Source organism: Salmo salar, chromosome 25 (genome assembly GCF_965601325.2).
Source record: "Salmo salar chromosome 25, fSalSal1, whole genome shotgun sequence".
NCBI lineage: Eukaryota > Metazoa > Chordata > Actinopteri > Salmoniformes > Salmonidae > Salmo > Salmo salar.
The window spans coordinates 11,569,620-11,594,946 of record NC_138315.1 but is presented as its reverse complement, the minus strand read 5'-3'; the positions used below and the strand labels follow the sequence as shown (position 1 = coordinate 11,594,946).

At 41.5% G+C, this 25,327-nt stretch overlaps 2 protein-coding genes across 2 annotated transcripts; one reads left to right on the top strand and one right to left on the bottom strand.

Annotated features, from left to right (window-relative positions):
- Positions 1–1,762: 1,762 nt before the first annotated feature.
- On the bottom strand, positions 1,763–12,987 carry pnkd (PNKD metallo-beta-lactamase domain containing). The gene is made up of 9 exons (XM_014173050.3): positions 12,809–12,987; positions 12,506–12,621; positions 12,285–12,397; positions 11,612–11,670; positions 11,250–11,342; positions 7,583–7,746; positions 7,297–7,383; positions 7,038–7,153; positions 1,763–2,246 (listed from the first exon to the last, which is right to left on the bottom strand). The coding sequence occupies exons 1-9, from the start codon at positions 12,964–12,966 to the stop codon at positions 2,073–2,075; spliced, it is 1,080 nt and encodes a 359-aa protein (XP_014028525.1). The 5' UTR covers positions 12,967–12,987; the 3' UTR covers positions 1,763–2,072.
- A 2,990-nt stretch (positions 12,988–15,977) lies between these two features.
- tmbi1 (Transmembrane BAX inhibitor motif-containing protein 1) lies at positions 15,978–24,857 on the top strand. Its single transcript, NM_001141406.1, is given in 12 exon segments — positions 15,978–16,016; positions 18,823–19,054; positions 19,195–19,265; positions 19,369–19,433; positions 19,559–19,612; positions 19,744–19,794; positions 19,889–19,928; positions 21,515–21,552; positions 21,675–21,762; positions 23,895–23,990; positions 24,142–24,195; positions 24,311–24,857. Coding segments are annotated over 11 exon segments (918 nt in total). The 5' UTR covers positions 15,978–16,016; positions 18,823–18,843; the 3' UTR covers positions 24,461–24,857.
- Positions 24,858–25,327: the final 470 nt, after the last annotated feature.

The window sequence follows — 25,327 nt, the reverse complement described above, 5'->3', positions numbered from 1 at the left end:
CCAGGTGGTGAGGGTAGGTAGCAACACATCTGCCACACTGATCCTCAACACTGGAGCTCCACAGGGGTGCGTGCTCATCAACGGGGCTGTAGTGGAGCAGGTTGAGAGCTTCAAGTTCCTTGGTGTCCACATCAACAACAAACTAGAATGGTCCAAACATACCAAGACAGTTGTGAAGCGGGCACAACAAAGCCTATTCCCCCTCAGGAAACTAAAAATATTTGGCATGGGTCCTGAGATCCTCAAAAGGTTCTACAGCTGCAACATCGAGAGCATCCTGACTGGTTGCATCACTGCCTGGTACGGCAATTGCTCGGCCTCTGACCGCAAGGCACTACAGAGGGTAGTGCGTACGGCCCAGTACATCACTGGGGCTAAGCTGCCTGCCATCCAGGACCTCTACACCAGGCAGTGTCAGAGGAAGGCCCTAAAAATTGTCAAAGACCCCAGCCACCCCAGTCATACTGTTCTCTCTACTACCGCATGGCAAGCGGTACCGGAGTGCCAAGTCTAGGACAAAAAGGCTTCTCAACAGTTTTTACCCCCAAGCCATAAGACTCCTGAACAGGTAATGAAATGGCTACCCAGACTATTTGCATTGTGTGCCCCCCCCCAACCCCTCTTTTTACGCTGCTGCTACTCTCTGTTTATCATATATGCATAGTCACTTTAACTATACATTCATGTACATACTACCTCAATTGGGCCGACCAACCAGTGCTCCCGTACATTGGCTAACCGGGCTACCTGCGTTGTGTCCCGCCACCCACCACCCGCCAACCCCTCTTTTACGCTACTGCTACTCTCTGTTCATCATATCTACATGTACATACTACCTCAATCAGCCTGACTAACCAGTGTCTGTACTTAGCCTTGCTACTTTTATAGCCTCGCTACTGTACTGTATATAGCCTGTCTTTTACTGTTTTTATTTCTTTAGTTACCTATTGTTCACCTAACACCTTTTTTGCAATATTGGTAAGTAAGCATTTCACTGTTGTATTCGGCACGTGACAAATAAACTTTGATTTGAAAATCTTTATTGCAATAAAATCCAATTCATTTTCATCAAATAACCAGTACTCTCAATCTTCTACCAAATATCAAACTTATTATTGATGATGACTTGTAATTGTCTCCTTCAATGCAATATAAAGGATATCTAACTTGTTAAGTAACATGTCCAAGAAAAGTAGTTATAAAAAAATATTTAACTTTTCAGAAGTCAGCAGTCACCTATAAAGAATATTGTAATTATTATAAACTAGAGGGTTTCTTTAATTCATTTCTGCACATAACAATAATAACTTAATCTACAGTCATTTGAAAAAAAATCATAATGGCAACAATTCTTAATAATTTTATCACAGCATATACAATGTGGAGATACAGTATGAATTCAGCCAAAATACAAGATAGAAACATGTGCCCATTGACTGAAGTGGTATCAATATGGTCCAGTAAAAGTGAGTTAACACGCATGTACCTGCCTGAAGTTTGTCATTTAACCGTAAAAAATGTAATGCAGGTTTTCTAATATTAAATCTGTTTACCCCCATTACACCACGTGTCAAATAAAAAACAAACCTATAATAGCAGCTAACTAACAGTACCTATACCTTGATCTTTATAGCTCAATATTAATGAAATCTGACAACAAATATCATGAACGTGCAAACAAGTCTTTTAGACACTGAGTCTAGTTTGAGTACCAGAAATGGTACAATTGTTTGAAAAGACTGCTGCATTACAGTAATACATTTGTTGACCATGTCAACTTTTAGAATCACACACACACAAGATCAACTTTACAGTGAGATACTACAACTAGTGTCCTGAACTAAAAACTTTTCTGTGTGCATATTTCAAGCAGTAGGTTTCATATTTGTCACCTGCAATATTAGAGCTGGAAGGTAAAGAACAACCAACATGGAATGGAATGGAACATGGCATTCTTAAAAAAAAAAAAACCCATCTGCCTGTATTTGTTTTGAACCTCACATTACATCAATATAGAGTTCCCTATTGGCTTAATTCACCTTAAGGCATTTTGTTGACATTTATTCTCATCGCTATCTGCCCTTGTAAATATCCTTGCGCCTTCGCAGCTCCTCCAAGACCCGAGCCCGGAACAGTGTCCAGTCCTCATCCTGGTCCTGCTGGAGGCCCAAAGCCTGGTGCAGCTCAGAGGAGTGGATGCGCAGGAATGGGTTGTACTCCTTTTCCTCTCCAATGGTGGAGGGACTCTGAAACCACATGATTATGTAAACAATGTATGAAGAACAAAGAGTAATAGTAATTCTCTCAATTCAACATTTTTGCCTTAGCTTTTCCAAGTAGAGGTCTGAAATGTTTCTTCAATTAATGGTTTGATAGAAATGATCTGCATGTACTGTATGTAAAGACAGAGAGGTATGCTCGTGTAGCACATGGGAATGTGGAAAACGTACTCCTCAGCCTGAAGGTTCACCACTTGCGGTAGAGGATAGCTAGCTTTACGCCTGGCCCGATTGGTAAGACGCTTCAGGAGGGTGGCCACGTGTGCTGGCAAGGCAGAGGTCCTGGGTTCGAGCCTCACTGTGAGCCGAATCAGGAGGAAGCGGTACTCGCTAAGCAAGCAGCGTGACATCCTTTACACTAGCTGGTAGTCACAATAGGTTTCTGCCTGGGGGGTGACTTGTAAATGTGCATATTTTAGTGGAATTAAAATATTTGTTATGCATCTCATCTATCACACGAGCACAGCATACAGACACAGAGCTTTTGAATGGAAAATCTGTCAAACAGCGATTTTATAAACCCAATCATTCCACAACCATTCTAAATGCAATTGTGTGTTAAAAATAGTTTTTGGGCCACAATTAAAGAGAGCTACTAATTTTATTTCTCAACTGGTAATTAAAGCGTGTCACAACACTTTGCAATGAGCTGGAGGCAGTATCCATTTTGAAAACATATAGCTACTTAATTGTTTGAAACCTGAACATTTTACTTCATACTATGAGGCATGTTTGACCTTGCTTCCCAGGAGCCTTGGCAAAATCTGACCATATCCGTGGAGGCAATTATTCTATAAAGACTTCCATAAACTATTGAAACCAGTAGCTTACTTCTCTCATGTTCTCACCTTTCTTTCATTGTCCGGTAACCAAATGCACATTTGCCCATAGCCTACTGCCTTGCTGCGCTAATAATGTTAATAAATAATAGTTTAGCAACATTTTAGGCTAAACATTCTGATCTTACACCAGATTCATTGTCTTGCTCCCAGACAAACTAAACTTCTTCTTCGCTCGCTTTCAGGACAATACAGTGCCACCGACACGGCCCGCTACCAAAACCTGCGGACTCCTTCACCGCAGCCAACGTGAGAAAAACATTTAAACGTGTTAACCCTCGCAAGGCTGCCGGCCCAAACGGCATCCCTAGCCGCACCCTCAGAGCATGCGCAGACCAGCTGGCTGGTGTGTTTACGGACATATTCAATCAATCCTTATCCCAGTCCACTGTTCCCACATGCTTCAAGAGGGCCACCATTGTTCCTGTTCCCAAGAAAGTTAAGGTAAATGAGCTAAACAACTATCGCCCCATAGCACTCACTTCCGTCATCATGAAGTGCTTTGAGAGACTAGTCAAGGATCATATCACCTCCACCCTACTTGACACCCTAGACCCACTCCAATTTGCTTACTGCCCCAATAGGTCCACAGACGACGCAATCACACTGCCCTAACCCATCTGGACAAGAGGAATACCTATGTAAGAATGCTGTTCATCGACTATAGTTCAGCATAACACCATAGTACCCTCCAAACTCATCATTAAGCTCGAGACCCTGGGTCTCGACCCCGCCCTGTGCAACTGAGTCCTGGACTTTGACGGGCCGCCCCCAGGTGGTGAAGGTAGGAAACAACATCTCCACCCCGCTGATCCTCAACACTGGGGTCCCACAAGGGTGCGTTCTCAGACCTCTCCTGTACTCCCTGTTCACCCATGACTACGTGGCCATGCACACCTCCAACTCAATCATCAAGTTTGCAGACGACACTACAGTGTCTAGGCTTGATTACCAACAACGACGAGACGGCCTACAGGGAGGAGGTGAGGGCCCTCGGAGTGTGGTGTCAGGAAAACAACCTCACACTCAAAGTCAACAAAACAAAGGAGATGATTGTGGACTTCAGGAAGCAGCAGAGGGAGCACCCCCCTATCCACATCGACGGGACAGTAGTGGAGAAGGTGGAAAGTTTTAAGTTCCTCGGCGTACACATCACAGACAAACTGAAATGGTCCACCCACACGCCTCTTCAAACTCAGGAGGCTGAAGAAATTTGGCTTGTCACCAAAAACACTAAAACTTTTACAGATGGACAATCGAGAGCATCCTGTCGGGCTGTATCACCGCCTGGTACGGCAACTGCTCCGCCCACAACCGCAAGGCTCTCCAGAGGGTAGTGAGGTCTGCACAACACATCACCGGGGGCAAACTACCTGCCCTCCAAAACACCTACACCACCCGATGTCACAGGAAGGCCAAAAAGATCACCAAGGACAACAACCGTACGAGCCACTGCCTGTTCACCCCGCTATCATCCAGAAGGTGAGGTCAGTACAGGTACATCAAAGCTGGGACCGAGATACTGAAAAACAGCTTCTATCTCAAGGCCATCAGACTGTTAAACAGCCATCACTAACAGTGAGAGGCTGTTGCCAACATACTGACTCAACTCTAGCCACTTTAATAATTAAAAATTGGATGTAATAAATGTATCACTAGTTACTTTAAACAATGCCACTTTATATAAATGTTTACATACCCTACATTACTCATCTCATATGTATATACTGTACTCTATAACATCTACTGCATCTTGCCTATGCCGTTCGGCCATCACTCATCCATATATTTATATGTACATATTCTTATTGATTCCTTTACACTTGTGTGTATAAGGTAGTTGTTGTGAAATTGTTAGATATTACTGCATGGTCGGAACTAGAAGCACAAGCATTTCGCTACACTCACATTAACATCTGCTAACCATGTGTATGTGACCAATAAAATTGGATTTGATTTGCTTCTTAACGTTTTTTTATGTAGCCTAAACCTAATGGTTTTATGAATTTGGGATCTATGTCCCACAACTGTCCCAGAGTCTGTTGTTTGGGCTATTTCTTTCTCGAAAAGCTGACCGATAGAACAGGTAAACTTTTCTACTATGGGGGATAGTAGATTGACATAGCCTTATGAACGCGCCACCTATGAACCTACGTAAATTGAATGAAATTGCCAAAACGATATAGCCTAATTAGCCTACTCCTGTCTATACAGAAATAAATAAAATCATTCAAAATAGCCTACTAAAGTATGACTTGGCAACAGAGGATCATTAGCTTCCCCTAGCCTTACAACAACAAAAAAAGTTGTGGATTGTTTTAAAATGTATTGCCTACAGTTTTTTATTTAACCTGTATTTAACAGTTGGAAGGAAAGCAGAGCGCAAGTTATGCAGTGCGCCCGGCAAATACCAAATACATGATTGTTGAGTCATGAGGCCCAGCCAGGCATATCGCAATTCTTCTAAATTCAATTGACGCAAAACATTGTTCGTAAAGCAAATGACTATTGCTGTAAAGAGAAGACAATAAAAAGACTAATCTGTTATCAAAAGTCTCAACTTAACTGACCGAACAACAGAAGGCCTATAGCCTACCTTATTGGCACCAGCGAAGAGCATCGGCCATATCGCCGGTAAGTGCGCACTACACATATTCACTCTTTATCATTGTCGGCTCAGTGCTACTTAAACGTTTGTTTTTGGACAATAATTTCCTCCTCCAGTTTAGACAGACGTCATATTCTATTTGTGTCTCCCCTTCTCATAGGCCCATTATATGGACAACGTCGTTTTGATTGATCTGCTTGTCAGTGTCAGCAGAGTAGGCTAACCTGGAATGTGTCCTATTGAAAAAGATTCTGCTAATGTCTCCAATCATATAAAGTGCAGTAGAATTGCATGACATGCGTTTTTCCCGTGCAAAGAAGAAACGTTACCTCTCCGCTATACACGCTCAGCCATGCATTGAACAGCCTTTTTTTTGCGAACAGTGATTTAGTTATATTATTAGCCTAAAATTATGACTATCCGATCTGCTCATCACATAAGTCGGCAAATACAATGATGCATGGAATTCTTTATTATAAAGGTGAATTTGTATAGTGAAAATGCGCTTCCCCAAACTTGAAACTCACGCACCGTCCATACATGGGCTAGTGATTTGACTGTTCGTTACTCGTCTTGTTGGCTGAGGATGTGGACCGTTACTCTAACATTTTCAAAGTGCGCGGTAAGGACACACGTCATTACGTTCTCAACTTGCATGTTATGTTTAACTACCATAATCTAAATGCGATTTCTATCATTCTGAGCACCGTTAGTGGACGCCCTAATTAGGTTACGCACCCAATGCATACGGGTCCGGTAAATTTCTCAAACGTCCGGTCAATTAAAATGCTGCCGGTCAAATGTTCGGCGCCACATTTTCATAACAGACACCCTGCTTGTTAGTAAAGCTTCCCCCGAGGGCAGAGGCATCAGACCCACACCCTGATCCCAGCAGCTCAGATTAGTCAAATCCACTCCTCATGACCAAATGAAAATCCCACCCACACCTCTAGTCTGGCATGCATTCCACCGTTGGAATCTGCATCCACTAACATCAAAGACACTAGGAGGATGGGATCACTGATGGTAGGGCTATTTTTAGTCTCCTACATATAAAAGTTTCATAGACATGAGGTTATGAGAATTGATTCGCGCCGTTTAACACGTTCGGCATAGATACAGTCGATACACTGACTGTTGTATCACCAAAGATGGGAGCATTCAGAGAGAGGAGGGAGTGCAAAGGCATTCTGACAAAGACTGTCCTGTGGGCCGCTGACAAGCCTCTCTTCCACACAGCCCAGGATAGTGAATACCTTTGGGATTTGATGCCAGTAAGGAATAACAATGAGGATGGATTATTCCCCGTACCGTACACAGCTTTTGACCTCTCTGTTGTAGGACCCACTGATATTTGTTTTCCCTGGCAGCGTTGTGGGGCTCCACCTCAGCAGCAAACATCAGGTTATCCTCTGCATACTCATGGCCTGGGAAATACAAGTCCGTACACACGGAAACACAGACATCAATACAACTCTTACAGAAGACTGGTGCTGAAATATTTTGTTTGTAATTCTAATGCATACATTTGCACTTAATGCAAACATAAAGGAGGAGGTCATTTCCCTACCAGGCCATAAGAGGGTTTCATCACTTAAGGAGCCGACCGTGTCTAGTGATGACAGCATTGTTAAGGCACTGCCTTCAAACATCCTCCCTGCAGACATAGATGATCTACCGCAATTACCAAGTTATATACACACACGCACGACACAGTGGATGAAACTCAAAGCAAACATAGTGCATTACAGCTACAGAAGCCGAACAACTGTGAACCTGCTTTTCAATAGGTGTACATTGCTCGCTAAATGCTTCAAAATAACTAACCACAGAGCTGATTTTGGAGCTGGACTTACCGCATCCAGAGAGGAACACCAGGTCACCTGAGAACAGGCTGGAGGGGGCTCCTATGGTACGACCATCCAGGAGGTAGATCATATGACCCACTGTGTGTCCAGGTGTGAACAGTGCCTTGAAGTGCATACGGCCCACGTCTATGGAATCTTTGTCTGTCAGTGGGCTGGAAACCAAGCAAAAGACAAATGGCTTCGTGCGTGTGGTCATCAGATAAGTTCATGTGACCCACCTGGCCAGTTGATGTGCATAGTCGAGTCACGTACCACTGCTCACACCACTCAGATAACAGTGTGATGCTTCAAAGCGCAAATAAGTCGCCTCGCACAAGCCTTGGTTTGTGTGAATTGGAACGGCTTATAGGAGCAGGAGCCTGTCTTCTGTTTCTGTAGCGCGAGTCAGCTGGATGTACAAGTACATCCCCTGGACAGGACGCTAGTCTGCCACAGTGCTATACCCCCAATGTATTATATACAGTGCTTGACTTGGACTGGAGCTGTCCGGAACACTGTACTGGCACTTCAAATTTTGGGGGATTTGCGTACTGACTCCTCTATAAAAACAAAGTAGCCTTTCGCTGGCCCAGATTCACACACACAGAGGCAAAAAAGTTTGATCAAGGCAGGATCTTCATTGAATAGCAATGGAGATTGGGAATTCGTTTCCTCATTCCGCTTTGTTGAAGTTTATTTGCCGCTAGTCTGTGAATCTGAGAGAGTGACAGGAGGCTGTTCAAGATTGCGCAGATTGAAAACGTGCCAGCCTGTATGGCATGACGCGCTGTTTCAAGTTGTCAAATGAGGGTTTGTAAGGTCATGGAAATTAGTTTCCTAATTGTTGTTAATGTAATTAATGAAAGCACACTTAAATTTGATCAATCAATAAAAATAAAAAAAACGACATATCAGCCATTATCGGATTGACCTTTCAGTGCACGTCTGTGGTGCTGCGTGTGCCAGTGCGAGTGGGCCGTTGCCCAAGGAGGGAGAGCGTGACATTTCAGCAGTAGGTATAAAATAATGACAGAGTAAATAGATCACCAATTCAAAACACAACTAGCGAGATAACTGTTACACATTAACTATAGCTAACTAAGCATTCACTTTGTTGTTGCCTTTCCACCGGCACTGTGTAGCCTAAATAAATCTGCACCGTTCAAAAGCTGGAATTCCCCTCTATTAAACAGTAGCCATGTAATTGCAATGTTATAAATAGTCCCAAAAAATAGCCTAATTGACAAATAACTTGCTATGCATCGATCTTCCCCGAAACAGGAATATTTTAGCCTTATAAAACTCAGCAAAAAAAGAAACGTCCTCTCACTGTCAACGCGTGTATTTTCAGCAAACTTAACGAGTAAATATTTGTATGAACATAACAAGATTCAACAACTGAGACATAAACTGAACAAGTTCCACAGACATGTGACTAACAGAAATGGAATAATGTGTCCCTGAACAAAGGGGGGGGGTCAAAATCAAAAGTAACAGTCAGTATCTGGTGTGGCCACCAGCTGCATTAAGTACTGCAGTGCATCTCCTCCTCATGGACTGCACCAGATTTGCCAGTTCTTGCTGTGAGATGTTACCCCACTCTTCCACCAAGACACCTGCAAGTTCCCGGACATTTCTGGGGGGGAATGGCCCTAGCTCTCACCCTCCGATCCAACAGGTCTCGGACGTGCTCAATGGGATTGAGATCTGGGTTCTTCGCTGGCCATGGCAGAACACTGACATTCCTGTCTTGCTGGAAATCACGCATAGAACGAGCAGTATGGCTGGTGCCATTGTCATGCTGGAGGGTCATGTCAGGATGAGCCTGCAGGAAGGGTACCACATGAGGGAGGAGGATGTCTTCTCTGTAACGCACAGCGTTGAGATTGCCTGCAATGACAACAAGCTCAGTCCGATGATGCTGTGACACACCGCCCCAGACCACGACGGACCCTCCACCTCCAAATCGATCCCGCTCCAGAGTACAGGCCTCGGTGTAACGCTCATTCCTTCGACGATAAACACGAATCCGACCATCACCCCTGGTGAGACAAAACCGCGATTCGTCAGTAAAGAGTACTTTTTGCCAGTCCTGTCTAGTCCAGCGACGGTGGGTTTGTGCCCATAGGTGACGATGTTGCCAGTGATGTCTGGTGAGGACCTGCCTTACAACAGGCCTACAAGCCCTCAGTCCAGGCTCTCAGACTATTGCGGGCAGTCTGAGCACTGATGGAGGGATTGTGCGTTCCTGGTGTAACTCAGGCAGTTGTTGCCATCCTGTACCTGTCCCGCAGGTGTGATGTTCGGATGTACCGATCCTGTGTAGGTGTTGTTACACGTGGTCTGCCACTGCGAGAATGATCAGTTGTCCGTCCTGTCTCCCTGTAGCATTGTCTTAGGCGTCTCACAGTACAGACATTGCAATTTATTGCCCTGGCCACATCTGCAGTCCTCATGCCTCCTTGCAGCATGCCTAAGGCACGTTCACACAAATGAGCAGGGACCCTGGGCATCTTTCTTTTGATGTTTTTCAGAGTCAGTAGAAAGGACTCTTTAGTGTCCTAAGTTTTCATAACTGTGACCTTAATTGTCTACCGTCTGTAAGCTGTTAGTGTCTTAACGCCCGTTCCACAGATGCATGTTCATTAATTGTTTATGGTTCATTGAACAAGCATGGGAAACAGTGTTTAAACCCTTTACAATGAAGATCTGTGAAGTTATGTGGATTTTTACGAATTATCTTTGAAGGACAGGGTCCTGAAAAAGGGACGTTTCTTTTTTCGCCGAGTTTACATAAGCATGTCTAGTTAGATACCTTGCTTCGCTGTAGCCTACCTTATCCATTTGATCCCTGATTTGTTAAATGAGGGAATAATTTTATAAAGACAACAGTATTTGGTTGTAATGTTGAAAAAGACAAGCCTGCACACCCAGGCGCTCTCCAGATGGAGGGCTGACCACTTGCGACTAACAGTGAAGTTCTATATGTGGGGGGATAAGTGCCTTGATCAAGGGCACAACGGCAGGAGGTGGTAGGTCTACATGGGATCAGACACAGTAGCTTTCCAGTGTCAATAATGCTTACTTTTTCATGTCGGCTATAATAATCGTTGTGAAAATTTGGTTTAAAGACATGGAGAAGTCATGGAAAATGTGTAAGAACGGTTAACAGAGACTAATCAGAGATCTCTTTCGCATAATGGAAAAAGACAGCTCCAGTACTTCTTCCATCCCAAGTCAAGCACTGATGATATATGAATAACTGATTAACATGCTAAATACAAGCCAATAATAGTGAGAAGCTGTGATGTCACAGTGAATCATTTGACCTTTTCTGATTTGATGTAATCTGAGACTGAGGAGATAATTCTCCACAAATCCATAGTAGACAAATTAAAGGACAGTGCCATGGGAACTACTGGTGACATTCTGTTTAGCAAGTGAAATGCATGTTTGCCCTCTGGATCAATATCTTCAATGATGCATACCAACCTCCTCTATGACTTTGAATCACAGAATTGGGCAAATAACATGCAATTTCCCCATATAACGTTGCCATGACTACAATTTTCACTAGAACATAATGACGTCAGATGAAGGCTGAAATTCCAAATACAACGGAAAAGCTGTCAAAGATAGGATCGTGACTTACTAAACAGCTGGAGCCTAGACTTACTGTGTGAGGCCAGGAATGTTATCAGTTGCATTTCCATAAACACGACATGAGCTGTACAGTTTTTTAAGTCCTTTGTTACCCCCACTGTGGTCCCTAGGGATAAAACAAAATATGTCTATTAAAAAAAATAAAAAATAAAAAACAGCTACTTAATATCACATTATAAAATGTGCGTAGATGAATAACACAGAACATGTCAACTTAATATTGCATTGCAATGTGACCTATAACATTTGAATGTAGCGTCAACAACAAAATATTGAACGGGTCCATTGATACGCATGACACCTACAACCCAGTCCATCTAATACTCCATCTACAAGTATTTGTGCATTAAAAGTAATGACACTCTCGATCCTCACCAGTGTTTATGTGTGCAGAGGATCGCTTCTAACATCACCCCTTCTTCCTCAAGGACAGCCTAAACGATTACAGACAGAGGCATCAATTATCATCGACAGGGTAGAAACATTCACATCACGACCGTGGCTAAAACCCACCACTTTAAAGCACTAGATATAGGCTACACTAGATGGAGGTAAAACACAGACTGGAACTGAAAAGTGCTGTTTTATTATATATATTAACTAGAGATAATATAACATGTTTGAAGTCATTTCGGCGAAAATGTTATATGAAACATGCACTTTTATATGGAACATGCTGTGGATATATCTAGGACAACATAAACCACAGCGTAGCCTACTCCAGACTGAGCAATCATTGTATGTGTATGGGACAGAGGCCAGACTGGCACCAGAGCCGGCTACATCCAATCAAAGAGGATCTTATTGAGGCCAAGAGGAAGTGCCACAGATGAGATGAGGCATTATGACAGTCAGCAAAAGCCCTTTCAGAGGCTCATCCATACTGAATATCCACTGTAGCATAGGCCTATGAAATGCCAAGCTCACCCGATGCTTTGTTAAGTTTACATGACAGTCTTCATAGCGTCCCGACTATTTCAAGAGAGAGTATTAAAACGGTCAGAAAGTATATCCACAAAGAAGGCATAACCATGACCCCGTCACCCACCTGAACCGTCTGTGGGTCCGCAGGGTCGACCACCACTGCAACGCTCGAGGCCATGTCAATGACAAGGTAGCTGTAGTTATCAGACAGTACTGAAATGGGCAGGATTTTAATACCTGTAGATAGATGAGTGACGGGAGACGTGTAAGTCATGCACTGATCTTTATGCCAGCTCACAGTATTAAGTGACTAAACATGAGTAGCCTGTTGGAACCACAGCTAACCGTTTAATTCCATGGGCTGTGCTCTGGAATGTCCAGTGGGGTACTGCTCGCGTGCCTTCCTCATCTGCCTCTTGTAGTACATGTAACCAAGTTTGGTTCTTGTGTACAATGTATACCTAAAATGTAATAGCCTGTGTTATTTCAGTTATTTTCAGGGTTACATTTGTCATTATTTTGCCTGCAAACAATGTAACTAGTTCGCTAGCTAACAGAAGCATCGCTTCATTTTGTAAGAAGTGAGGAACAACAATGGGGGAAAAAATACAATTTGATTCGTAAATACTGACGCTTCAACCAACTTACGCGATCCGAAACAGGGGTTTCTCTGTGCGTGCCATTATTTTACCAAAAAAGCTTTTCCAAATGGTACGTCCTGTGCGCCTAAAACGAAGACATAAACATAACACACTGCAAAATGATGCAGTTGCAATGAGGGTTACCGACCAGTCAGGAGGCGCCATATTGCGTGGGCGGTGCAACGTATGACAACATTTTCGTCACATTTGTGTTGTGACCAACATTAGCGTAAGCAACAATAGTGGAATCGTCGACTCGCCTTCAAAATAAAAGTATCCCATTGAAACTAAAACTGTTAAACATGCAACAATTTGACAAGATAAGCAAGGTTGAAATGTTGTTATATAAATTCAACAAAAATACAATTATTAGTTCTTTTGACCCCCACATTTTAAAAATATGTTGAAACCGCACTGTGGATGTTTTTGACTTCAGAATAACATTGGGGGGCATACTTACAGTATGCACTGTACAGCCTAACCTATTATGCACCCATGAAATGGGGTATCAGCCTACTCAGTGACACCCAGAACACAGCTATGTAGAGTTTACCCAAATATTAGCATCTTAGCTCGACGTCACCGACCTTCTAGCCATCGCTGATCCATTTTTCATTTTCAATTGGTTTTGTCTTGTCTTCCATCACACCTGGTTTCAATCCCATCAATTACATGTTGTGTATTTAACCCTCTGTTTCCCCTCATGTCTTTGTTGGTGATTGTTTGTTGTATGTTTTGTGCAAGTCATGGTCTGGTGTGCGATGGGTTTTGTACCCTTTTATATTATTTTTGTATATATTGGTTTTCTGAGTTATTTTTTTAGCATTTATTAAACTGCTCCGTTTATACCAAGTTCACTCTCCTGCGCCTGACTTCCCTGCCACCAGCACGCACCCATTACAATCCCAGTCAGTCTATTGTGTTTTGGACATTCATATTGCACTGTACAGCCTAAAATATGGATTATGCACCTATGAAATGGAGGTATCAGCCTACTCAGTGACACCCACAGAACACAACTATGTAGACGCTAATAATTGTGTAAACTCTACATAGTTGTGTTCTGTGGGTGTCACTGAGTAGGTTGACACCTAATTTCATAGTTGCACAATCAGTGCTTGATGGTGAGCTGAGTACCAGCACTTCAAATGTTCAACTGCTACCTACTACCATACCCAGTTCAAGGGCACTTCAATATTTTGTCTTGCCCATTCACCCTCTGAATGGCACACAATCCATGGCTCAATTGTCTCAAGGCTTAAAAATCCTTCTTTAACCTGTCTCCGCTCCTTCATCGACACTGATTGAAGTGGATTTGACAAGTGACATCAATAAAGGATCATAGCTTTTACCTGGATTCACCTGGTCAGTCTATCTATGTCATGGAAAGAGCAGGTATTTTGTAAACTCCGTGTATTTCAGTCCAAGTCGAGCACTGTGCATAATCCATAGGATAGGCTGTGCCCCCAATGCAATTCTGAATTAAAATACATCCACAAATCAAAATCAAAGTTTATTGGTCACGCACACAGTTTAGCAAGTATTATAGCGGCACAGTGAAATTCTTATGCCACTAGCTTCTAACAATGCAATTGAATGTCAAACATTTTAATAAAAACGAAGAATACAATATTTAAATACAGTTTGAAACAGATTTTTTGTTGTTTGTTATCAAATTAACTAATAATTATATTTTGTTGAATGTATATAACACCATTCAAACCGTGTTCAGCATTATCTAGTCCAATTGTGGGATGTTTTCACTATTTGTATCCGTTTGAGGTGGTTTCAATTTGGGACTTTTATTTTGAAGAAGACCGCCGATTCCACTATTGCTGCTCACGCTAATGTTGTTCACGACACACGTGTAGCCTACATTTGTCCTCCTCCTCCTCCTCCAGTGTGTTGTGGGAGAGACTATTGCCGCGTTCACAACAACGGGGAGCTCGGAACTGAGAAACTCTGACTTCCAAATTCAGTGCGTTCACGACAACTGGGAACTCGGGGGAAAAAAAACGAGCTCCGACTGGGAAAAATCTTCTCAACGGTTATCAAACTCTGAATTCAAGTCCGGAACTCTTTATAGAGCTCTGACCTGAAAATCACTGACGTCATGATTTGACCCCGTTTTTCCCAGTTGCCTTGAAAGCACCATTAGGACACAGCTGGCGCTTAAACCGACTAGCAAAAACCTAAAACGGACCCTTACCTTAACCAAACCCTTAAACATAACCCTAACCTATACATTCTGAAATATCGGGTTAGGCGTCAGGCGTGTCCTTATAGGCGTTTTCATGTGTTGTCCATGTCATTGCGAACCATATAGCCAAGTCTGAATGGAGTTTCTAGTCAGTTATATTAATTTAATATTGATAACACATACAGTTTACACACGACAAGTCAAGAGGCTACAAACAAGTAAAGAAACTGACAACTAAACACAAAGATCTCTAGTCTAGACATCCGCGTTCCCACAATTTTAAAACGCTTCGGGTCTGGTTTTGGAGACTAGCGGTGTTGGGTGATTATGGGCCCAATCACTTTTCGGTCACTATTGTTATTTCCACATTCTGCAGCAAGTATCTGAAACGATTTGGATGCAATACATATTGTGATGTTTACAAGACTACCAGTTAATAGAAGATAGTGGAACTTTGGCCATGATGTGTACGTTGTTTTCCTTTCAAATATATAAACATGAGAGTAGGAACTAGGGAAGGGAATTGGGCCTGTGTCGCACTTAGTTTCCAAACAGCGACACCTAGTGACGCCTACTAGTATGACATGTAACTAATATTGTATCGAACTATGAAACATTGTTGACACATTGTTACAGTGTAACTTCAGCGGAAATGTTGCTATTTGGTCGTGCCTATTGGAATGTATCTAGTAATCCTGCGTTATTCGGATAGGTATTAAAATCATTTCTCCAGGTAATGACCTCAAAATAATGTCTTAATAAATGTGAATAAATAATGGTTTTAATGACAGGCCTTAAAACTTAAATAATTGTTAATTTGGAACAAAACACACTTTTTTTCTTACAAATTTAGAATGCATCCGCAGGGGGCATGTTGGGTAAAGATCTCATTACAACTCCGTGTAATGTAGGCGACACAGGAACAGTGTCCCAGACTTGACCAAGCTAAATGATCAAACCATTTAACCGTTAGGTGTTTTACATAGCAGATCGATATCTCATCAGAATCCACTTGGTGAGTATACATGCGTCTTTATGTTTTTGCTAAGTTTTCGTCGAAACTACGTGACATGACATTGAATTCAGACTTTGTTATAACAATCTGGATGGCTATTTTGTACTCACATTTTGTACGATTATTATGTTGTTATACGCCTTTATGCAGTTGATGCTAGAAGGCTTGTCAAGCCAGACAGTGTGGTCTGCTGGGTATTTGTGGTAAATGTGATGTCATCATTAACATCAAACATGTCATCTGAATCATGCAGGAGTCCCTATCTGAAGTTACTGAGACTGTATATGTTAAACCTTAAATACCCTGCTAGTCTTAGTGTATTTCCAAAACGCAATATCCCGAAAAATGTAACATTTGTGTTTTTTTCATCAGAAATTATTGCTTATGGGTACCTTCATGTGTATGTAAAATATTACTGTTTTCAGATTTTTCATTCATACATTTTAGATGTGTATGAACATGTGTTTTTTGCACAATATAGGCCTATCCATAGTTTAGCTGGAATGGAATGTTCTTATCCTGTACATTGGACTGTGATGTGTGGTTGTTTTACCTAGCTATCTTAAGATGAATGCACTTACTGTTCGTCGCTCTGGGAGAGCATCTGCTAATTGGCTCAAATGTAAATGTTTTACATACAGATATTACTGTATACAATATTCAAAACATATTTTTTTAATATTGATGTCACAAATGTATCACCTGTACAGTTCTTTATTTAAAAAAAGTCGTTATTTGTTACATTGGACTGTGCAAAATCTAGCAGGAGGCTACTACCTATTTCTCTGAGTGAGGCGGACATATAGCGTTTAGCAAAAAAAACATGATTATTGGTCTCTGAGAAATGAACCCATCAAGTGATAGATTCTTAACAAATACAGCACATAGGCTATATGTCATTGAACGTCATGTCATGATTAGATAGTGAGAAAACACACATCGCTTTCATTATTTATTTAAACAACTAAAGCTAATTGACCAACATTTCCGAAAATGGATATATAGCGTTGTGGGACGAAAAATGGTGATGTCATTGGCATGGTCTAATGGTGCTTTCAAGACAACTGTGAACTCTGAAAAAAAACAAGGTCAAATCTTTCCGAGTCGGATCACCACCGTTCAAAACGATTTTTCCCAGTCTGAGCCAGGGGCGAAAATCTGATATCAACTTTGGAGGGGACAATTACATGAAATTTTCTCAAGAGCAGTTCCTGAGGGGGACACCAAAAGTAGTGCTGTAACACATAGCCTACATTGTAATATGGTAAATGTATATTGAGGAACCAAAGAAATAAGGTGTTTGCCATACTCCTAACTACCGGTACCCAAAACTACACAACTAATCACAACAGCAATACCATTGCCTTTAACAAATCTTAGTTCAGTCACCAGTTTAAGTTGAGAGTGGGGGTATCCATGGCATTTTCCAATTATGTTCCTATTTTACAAGTCCAAAAAATGGAGAACCTTTCATAATGTTGCCAAACAAAGACTCAACAAACTTACCTGAGACTCCCTGTCTCTGCCAGTCTGTCCCTGCATATCTGTCCCCAACTCTGCTGTCTGTGTGCCATCTGTTGCCTGCTCTGCCTAATGACATCATTGTGAAACATTTCCATTAGAATTTCATTTCTTTCGTATGAACATTTTATCAACTAGTCTTTGAGATATTAGGCTACTAGGGTTCTTACTATGCGTTTTGGTGTATTGAAAAATACTCTGATGTCCGTCTTTTATTTTTCTACCATTTTTCTACCTGGCTGGCTGGCTGGCTACACACACACACACAGTGTGTAGGTTATTTACAGTAGGAGATGGGCTTCTATCATCTTCTATCATTCTATTTGGGCTTCGATCTAAAAGGTAGCTAGCAAATGTGAAACGGATTAAAATGACAAGAGTTGACAGCTGTATGAGTTCACCATTTACACAACATATGCTGCAACCTTATGTAATTTTAATAGTTTGTTTCATATTGGCTGGCTTCCAACAATAGCTGAATTTGCAAAGCTAGCGAGCACCAATTCAGTTTCAGTGGTGTTTGCTATAATCTTTGCTACCCGGGTTAAATAAAGGTGAAATAAAAGAAAGAAATAAAAGTTCCCTTGCGACAATTTAGCTTTTGCAACAAGACCATTAAATATATTTAAGACAATGGTAGAAGAGAGTGTAGTTCTGTTCAGTTTGGACTTCAGTTTATCGCTAACACAGGGACTTTGAAGCACTAACTTACATCATCTGCATGCTGATCTTGGAATAAATGGACGATAGCAAAGATTCCATCTTTGACGACGCCACATAAATGGAATAGGTACTAGCTAGCTTAATAGTTAATATTTGCGTGCTAGCTCTGCATATTCAGCTAGTGTGTGTGCGCGATTGACTGGATTAACCTTACGTCAGTTACGTTCATTGAGTGCCTTTCAGACAGTAGACACGACCCCTCTGTTACCTTGCCAACTAAGGAACTGGCAGTGGATCAAACCATTGTGAGGCAAAGGGAGGGGGGGTCGCAATCTTTTGAAACTTAAAAACGCGCTATTAAGTGTCTATAATCAGCACAATTGCTTTCATTGCTTATTATTAATATTATTTAAATTACATAGTTATGTTTCAGTGATATATTGGGGGGGACAAATCATATTTTTCCCAGGATGGGGGGGGTCGTGTCCCCCCCGGGATTTCCACCCTTGGTCTGAGCTCTTTTTCCCCCCTAGTTGTCTTGAACGCACTGAAGTCAGAGAAAGTTCGCAGTTGTTTTGAACGTGGCATAATGTTTCCCTCTTACCCCCTCTTGTCTTATAAGGTGCCCATATCGCATGTCATAATGTCAAAGTCGGATTTCCCTCCAGCCTATGAAGATGCACTACATGGCCCCAGGCCCCGGCATGGGAACTACCCACAGCCCCCACCAGCATATGGACCATACCCTGCTCAGTCCTCAGCACAATACCCAGGACAAGCAGGGTACCCTCTGGGCTACCCTCCATCTGGGATGCCTTATTCCATTCCTCTAGGAATGCCCACCTCCAACCCAGGTTCTGGAGCTATTGACTGTACAGTATAATATATTACTTATTATGTAACAGAATATAAAAAAGATATACTGTTAATATCTGAAGTTTGTCAAAATAGTTTTACTTGGTCATTATTGACTTCATGTATTTCTTTAATGCAGTGGAAGACGATGAATTTGCATATTCTACAGCATGGGAAAGCATTTCTGTTCGACATGCATTCATCCGAAAAGTATGAGATCTTATACCTTTTACACATCGAGTTCCTAATCACTCAGTCTGCTTATACTGGCTGTGATCATGACAGAATTCACCTTTTTTTTGTGTTGGAACAGGTGTACTTAATATTGGCTGCTCAGCTCATCGTCACTGTATCAATTGTGGCTGTGTTTACATTTGTGTAAGTGTCAACAGTGTAACATTGTATTATCTCTGTCATACCATGTAATATCAATGTGAGCTCTTTTCTGTTTTAGTTTTCTGTTTGTGTAATGCTAACGTTTTAGCATTTGATCTATTTTACAGTGAGGAAGTACGTGCGTTTGTCATTAGGAACCCAGCCGTGTATTGGACATCATTGTAAGTACTTCATATTCCATTAAGGTTCCTTACTACATGTATTACTCATTTATTATTTCTGAATTATATATTATAATAAAACATGAGCAATATTTTTGACCTATCATACAAATGGCATGTTTTTCTTCCAGCGCTGTTTATTTTGTCACTTACTGCATTCTTGTCTGCTGCAAAGGGCCAAGGTAAGATTATCCATGCCCTCTTTATGATACAACAATACACCGTTAAACATCAGATAATGATATTTATCTTTTGATCTTAATAATCTTTGTTTAGGAGACGCTTTCCTTGGAACTTTGTGCTGCTGGCCATTTTTGTAAGTAATGCTTGCAAAAAATAATCTCTATATCATGTATTAACACATAATGGAACTAAACTCAGCAAAAAAAGAAATGCCCCTTTTTCAGGACCCTATCTTTCACAGATAATTCGTAAAAATCCAAATAACTTCACAGATCTTCATTATAAAGGGTTTAAACACTGTTTCCCATGCTTGTTCAATGAACCATAAACAATTAATGAACATGCACCTGTGGAACGGTCGTTAAGACACTAACAGCTTAAAGACGGTAGGCAATTAAGGTTACAGTTATGAAAACTTAGGATACTAAAGAGGCCTTTCTACTGACTCTGAAAAACATCAAAAAAGAAAGATGCCCAGGGTCCCTGCTCATCTGCGTGAACGTGTCTTAGGCATGAGGACTGCAGATGTGGCCAGGGCAATAAATTGCAATGTCCGTACTGTGAGATACCTAAGACTTCGCTACAGGGAGACAGGACGGACAGCTGATCGTCCTCGCAGTGGCAGACCACAGCAACACCTACACAGGATCGGTACATCTGAACATCACACCTGCAGGACAGGTACAGCTTGGCAACAACAACTGTCCGAGTTACACCGGGATTGCTCAATCCCTCCATCTGTGCTCAGACTGTCTGCAAAAGGCTGAGAGAGGCTGGACTGAGGGCTTGTAGGCCTGTTGTAAGGCAGGTCCTTACCAGACATCATCGGCAACAACGTTGCCTATGGGCACAAACCCACTGTTGGTGGACCAGACAGGACTGGCAAAAAGTGTTCTTCACTGACGAGTCGCAGTTTTGTCTCACCAGGGTTGATGGTCGGATTCGTGTTTATCGTCGAAGGAATGAGCGTTACACCGAGGCCTGTACTCTGGACCGGGATTGATTTGGAGGTGGAGGGTCCGTCATGGTCTGGGGCGGTGTGTCACAGCATCATCGGACTGAGTTTGTTGTCATTGCAGGCAATCTCAACGCTGTGCGTTACAGGGAAGACATCCTCCTCCCTCATGTGGTACCCTTCCTGCAGGCTCATCCTGACATGACCCTCCAGCATGACAATGCCACCAGCCATACTGCTCGTTCTGTGCATGATTTCCTGCAAGACAGGAATGTCAGTGTTCTGCCATGGCCAGCGAAGAGCCCGGATCTCAATCCCATTGAGCACTTCTGGGACCTGTTGGATCGGAGGGTGAGGGCTAGGGCCATTCCCCCCAGAAATGTCTGGGAACTTGCAGGTGCCTTGGTGGAAGAGTGGGGTAACATCTCACAGCAAGAACTGGCAAATCTGGTGCAGTCCATGAGGAGGAGATGCACTGCAGTACTTAATGCAGCTGGTGGCCACACCAGATACTGACTGTTACTTTTGATTTTGACCCTTCTTTGTTCAGGGACACATTATTCCATTTCTGTTAGTCACATGTCTGTGGAACTTGTTCAGTTTATGTATCAGTTGTTGAATCTTTTGTTCATACAAATATTTGCACGTGTTCAGTTTTCTGAAAATAAACGCAGTTGACAGTGAGAGGACGTTTCTTTTTTTGCTGACTTTACATTACAGTATAGATATGTTATGATTGTATTGTTTTATATGTCATATTATAGACACTGGCCATGTCCTACATGACAGGAACAATATCAAGGTTTGTTATAGAATTTTCATATATTTTTTTCTTTTCTTTTACATAATACTACTAGAAATACTAATGTAAGGTGAAGTAGTAATGTTTGTTTTGTGACTCAATCTACTTTGCATTTCTTGCAGTTACTATGACACAAAAGCAGTGTTTCTGACCATTGGAATAACAGCAATAGTGTGCATAATTGTCACCATCTTCTGCTTTCAAACTAAGGTACGTGTATAAAAAACTGCCTCTTCAGAATCTAGCTTGTGAGAGTGTCTTTGTTGTCAGTGTCAAATGACTCTTTTGTCTAGGATTACAATGGGCGACTGTCTTTTAAATATTCATGGCATTTTGGGTAAGATCTTGTGCAATTCCTAATTATGTAATCGATTGTCTAAATAAATAGCATACATTGATTCCCTGGGTTTACTGTGCACATTCCATGGTTGGTAATTTTTGTAGACCTTTCATATGAGGTTATTCGGGCGGCAGGTAGCCTAGTGGTTAGAGCGTTGGGCCGGTAACCGAAAGGTTGCTGGATCGAATCTCCAAGCTGACAAGGTAAAGATCTGGCAGTTAACCCACTGTTCCCTGGTAGGCTGTCATTGTAAATAAGAATTTGTTCTTAACTGACTTGCCTACTTAAATAACATTTAAAAAATGCCCATTCATGTGCCATCCTATGAAACATTCCAACTATTGGGTCATTTGTGTACCTTAATTATTGTCGTTTGACCAATGTTGTGAAGAACATGTACAGTTGAAGTCGGAAGTTTACATACACTTATGTTGGAGTCATTAAAACTCGTTTTTCAACCACTCCACAAATTTCTTGTTAACAAACTAGTTTTGGCAAGTCGGTTAGGACATCGCCTTTGTGCATGACACAAGTAATTTTTCCAACAATTGTTTACAGACAGATTATTTCACTTATTATTCACTGTATCACAATTCCAGTGGGTCAGAAGTTGACTGTGCCTTTTAAACAGCTTGGATTCCAGGAAATGTCATGGCTTTAGAAGCTTCTGATAGGCTTATTGACATCATTGGAGGTGTACCTGTGGATGTATTTCAAGGCCTACCTTCAAACTCAGTGCCTCTTTGCTTGACATCATGGGAAAATCAAAAGAAATCAGCCAAGACCTCAGAAAAAATTGTAGACGTCCACAAGTCTGATTCATCCTTGGGAGCAATTCCAAACACCTGAAGGTACCGCGTTCATCTGTACAAACAATAGTACACAAGTATAAACACCATGGGACCACGCAGCCGCCATACCGCTCAGGAAGGAGACGCGTTCTGTCTCCTACAGATGAACATACTTTGGTGTGAAAAGTGCAAATCAATCCCAGAACAACAGCAAAGGACCTTGTGAAGATGCTGGAGGAAACAGGTACAAAGTATCTATATCCACAGTAAAACGAGTCCTATATCGACAAACTGAAAGGCTGCTCAGCAAGGAAGAAGCCACTGCTCCAAAATCGCCATAAAAAAGCCAGACTACAGTTTGCAACTGCACATGGGGACAAAGATCGTACTTCTTAGAGCAATTTCCTCTGGTCTGATGAAACAAAAATAGAACTATTTGGTCATAATGACCATTGTTATGTTTGGAGGAAAAAGGGGGAGGCTTGCAAGCCAAAGAACACCATCCCAACCGTGAAGCACGGGGGGTGGCAGCATCATGTCGTGGGGGTGCTTTGCTGCAGGAGGGATTGGTGCACTTCACAAAATAGATGGCATCATGAGGGAGAAAAATCATGTGGATATATTGAAGCAACATCTCAAGACATCAGTCAGGAAGTTAAAGCTTGGTCGCAAATGGGTCTTCCAAATGGACAATGACCCCAAGCATACTTCCAAAGTTGTGGCAAAATGGCTTAAGGACAACAAAGTCAAGGTATTGGAGTGGCCATTACAAAGCCCTGACCTCAATCCTATAGAAAACTTGTGGGAAGAACTGAAAAAGCGTGTGCGAGCAAGGAGGCCTACAAACCGGATTCAGTTACACCAGCTCTGTCAGGAGGAATGGGCCAAAATTCACCAAACTTATTGTGGCTACCTGAAACGTTTGACCCAAGTTAAACAATTTAAAGGCAATGCTACCAAATACTAATTGAGTGTATGTAAACTTCTGATCCACTGGGAATGTGACAAAATAAATAAAAGCTGAAATAAATCACTCTACTATCATTCTGACATTTCACATTCTTATAATAAAGTGGTGATCCTAACTGACCTAAGACAGGGAATATTTACTAGGATTAAATGTCAGGAATTGTGAAGAACTGAGTTTAAATGTATTTGGCTAAGGTGTGTGTAAACTTCTGACTTCAACTGTATGTCTATGCTTATGACAGGTGGATTTTACATCTTGTGGGGGACTTTTCAGTATTCTTGCCATCGTAGTCTTGGTTACTGGGATCATCACAGCCATCGTACTATCCTTTAAATATGTAAGTGCCTCAGTTTGGTCAAAAGTTGAACTGCTTTAATAGTAATATGCATGCATCTTTCACATTTTAATGCACTTTGTCTCTATTTGCACAAATCTGAGAAATGAAGGCCTATACATACAAAATGTCCTGTGTTTTCTTCCACTCACAGGTCCCATGGCTTCATATGCTCTATGCTGCAATTGGAGCTGTCGTTTACACCCTGGTGAGTTTGTTTTTTCTTGAAAAGACTCAGTATATCAAAGGGACTAGAATGGTGACTTTCTTAATTTCTCTTGAACCAACCTGTATGTATGAAATTAACCATTTTTATTTTGTAGTTTTTAGCGTACAACACCCAGCTTCTTATCGGAAACCGCAAGCTTTCCATCAGCCCAGAGGAGTATGTTTTTGGAGCACTTTCACTTTATGTTGACATTGTCCAGATCTTCATTTTCCTCCTGCAACTAGTTGGGGCTTCCACAGATTAAAGGCAGGAGGATGACATATGACCTAGTGTGGATAGATCCTACTTATATTTTATTTTTTCACCTCAAACTGTTGCTGCTCATACAGGACAGGAAATGATACTTATTTTTTGGTCTTTTAATTATATTAACATAACCCTATGAGAGTGCTGCAAACTTTCAATTAAGATTGTTATATATTTATAATATATTTACTTATTCCCAGAATGGATGTTGGTTATGTGATGATTTGGTAAGTTATGAATGCAATATGCATACATGATTGTCTGAATTGCATTTGATTTGACCTACATATGTTTAAAATACATTTCTTGTCCTTATGTTGCCTTTTTCCTTAAACTGTAAGAATGTAAAACATAATTAATTGTCAAAATGGCTACAATAAACTGTCTTTGTATGCATCCATTGGTGGTGTTATAGTTAAACAACAAGGCCAGAGGGGGTGTGGTATATGGCCAATATACCACGGCTAAGGGCTGTTCTTAGCGTGACGCAACGCAGAGTGCCTGGACAGAGCCCTTAGCTGTGGTATGTTGGCCATATATCATAAACCACCAAGGTGCCTTATTTCTATTATAAACTTGTTACCGACGTAATTAGAGCAGTAAAAATATGTTTTAGCATACACCATGTCCGTCAGCCAATCAGGGCTCGAACCACCCAGTTTATAAAACAAATTACAGTATATTCTAACGTCGCTTCCATTTTCCTCAATTGGAAATGTGATAACTGTAGAAAAGTTAACTTTTCTTGATATACATTTCTGATTATCAGAACCAATAATTAAAGACAATGATATCTCAGAAGGTTCTGTTTGTCATGCAGTTTTTGTGTGAGAAAGCAATTATTGCATGGACTTTTTCAACCCAA

Bases quoted from the DNA above. Each gene is read 5' to 3' on its own strand.
- pnkd (XM_014173050.3), bottom strand. From the start codon at position 12,966: ATGGCGCCTCCTGACTGGTCGGTAACCCTCATTGCAACTGCATCATTT. The intron at 11,671-12,284 runs GTGGGTGACGGG...GTAATCGTTTAG, and splicing joins CGGACCCACAGACGGTTCAG to GCTGTCCTTGAGGAAGAAGG. The intron at 7,154-7,296 runs GTAGGGAAATGA...TGTATTTCCCAG, and splicing joins TGAAACCCTCTTATGGCCTG to GCCATGAGTATGCAGAGGAT.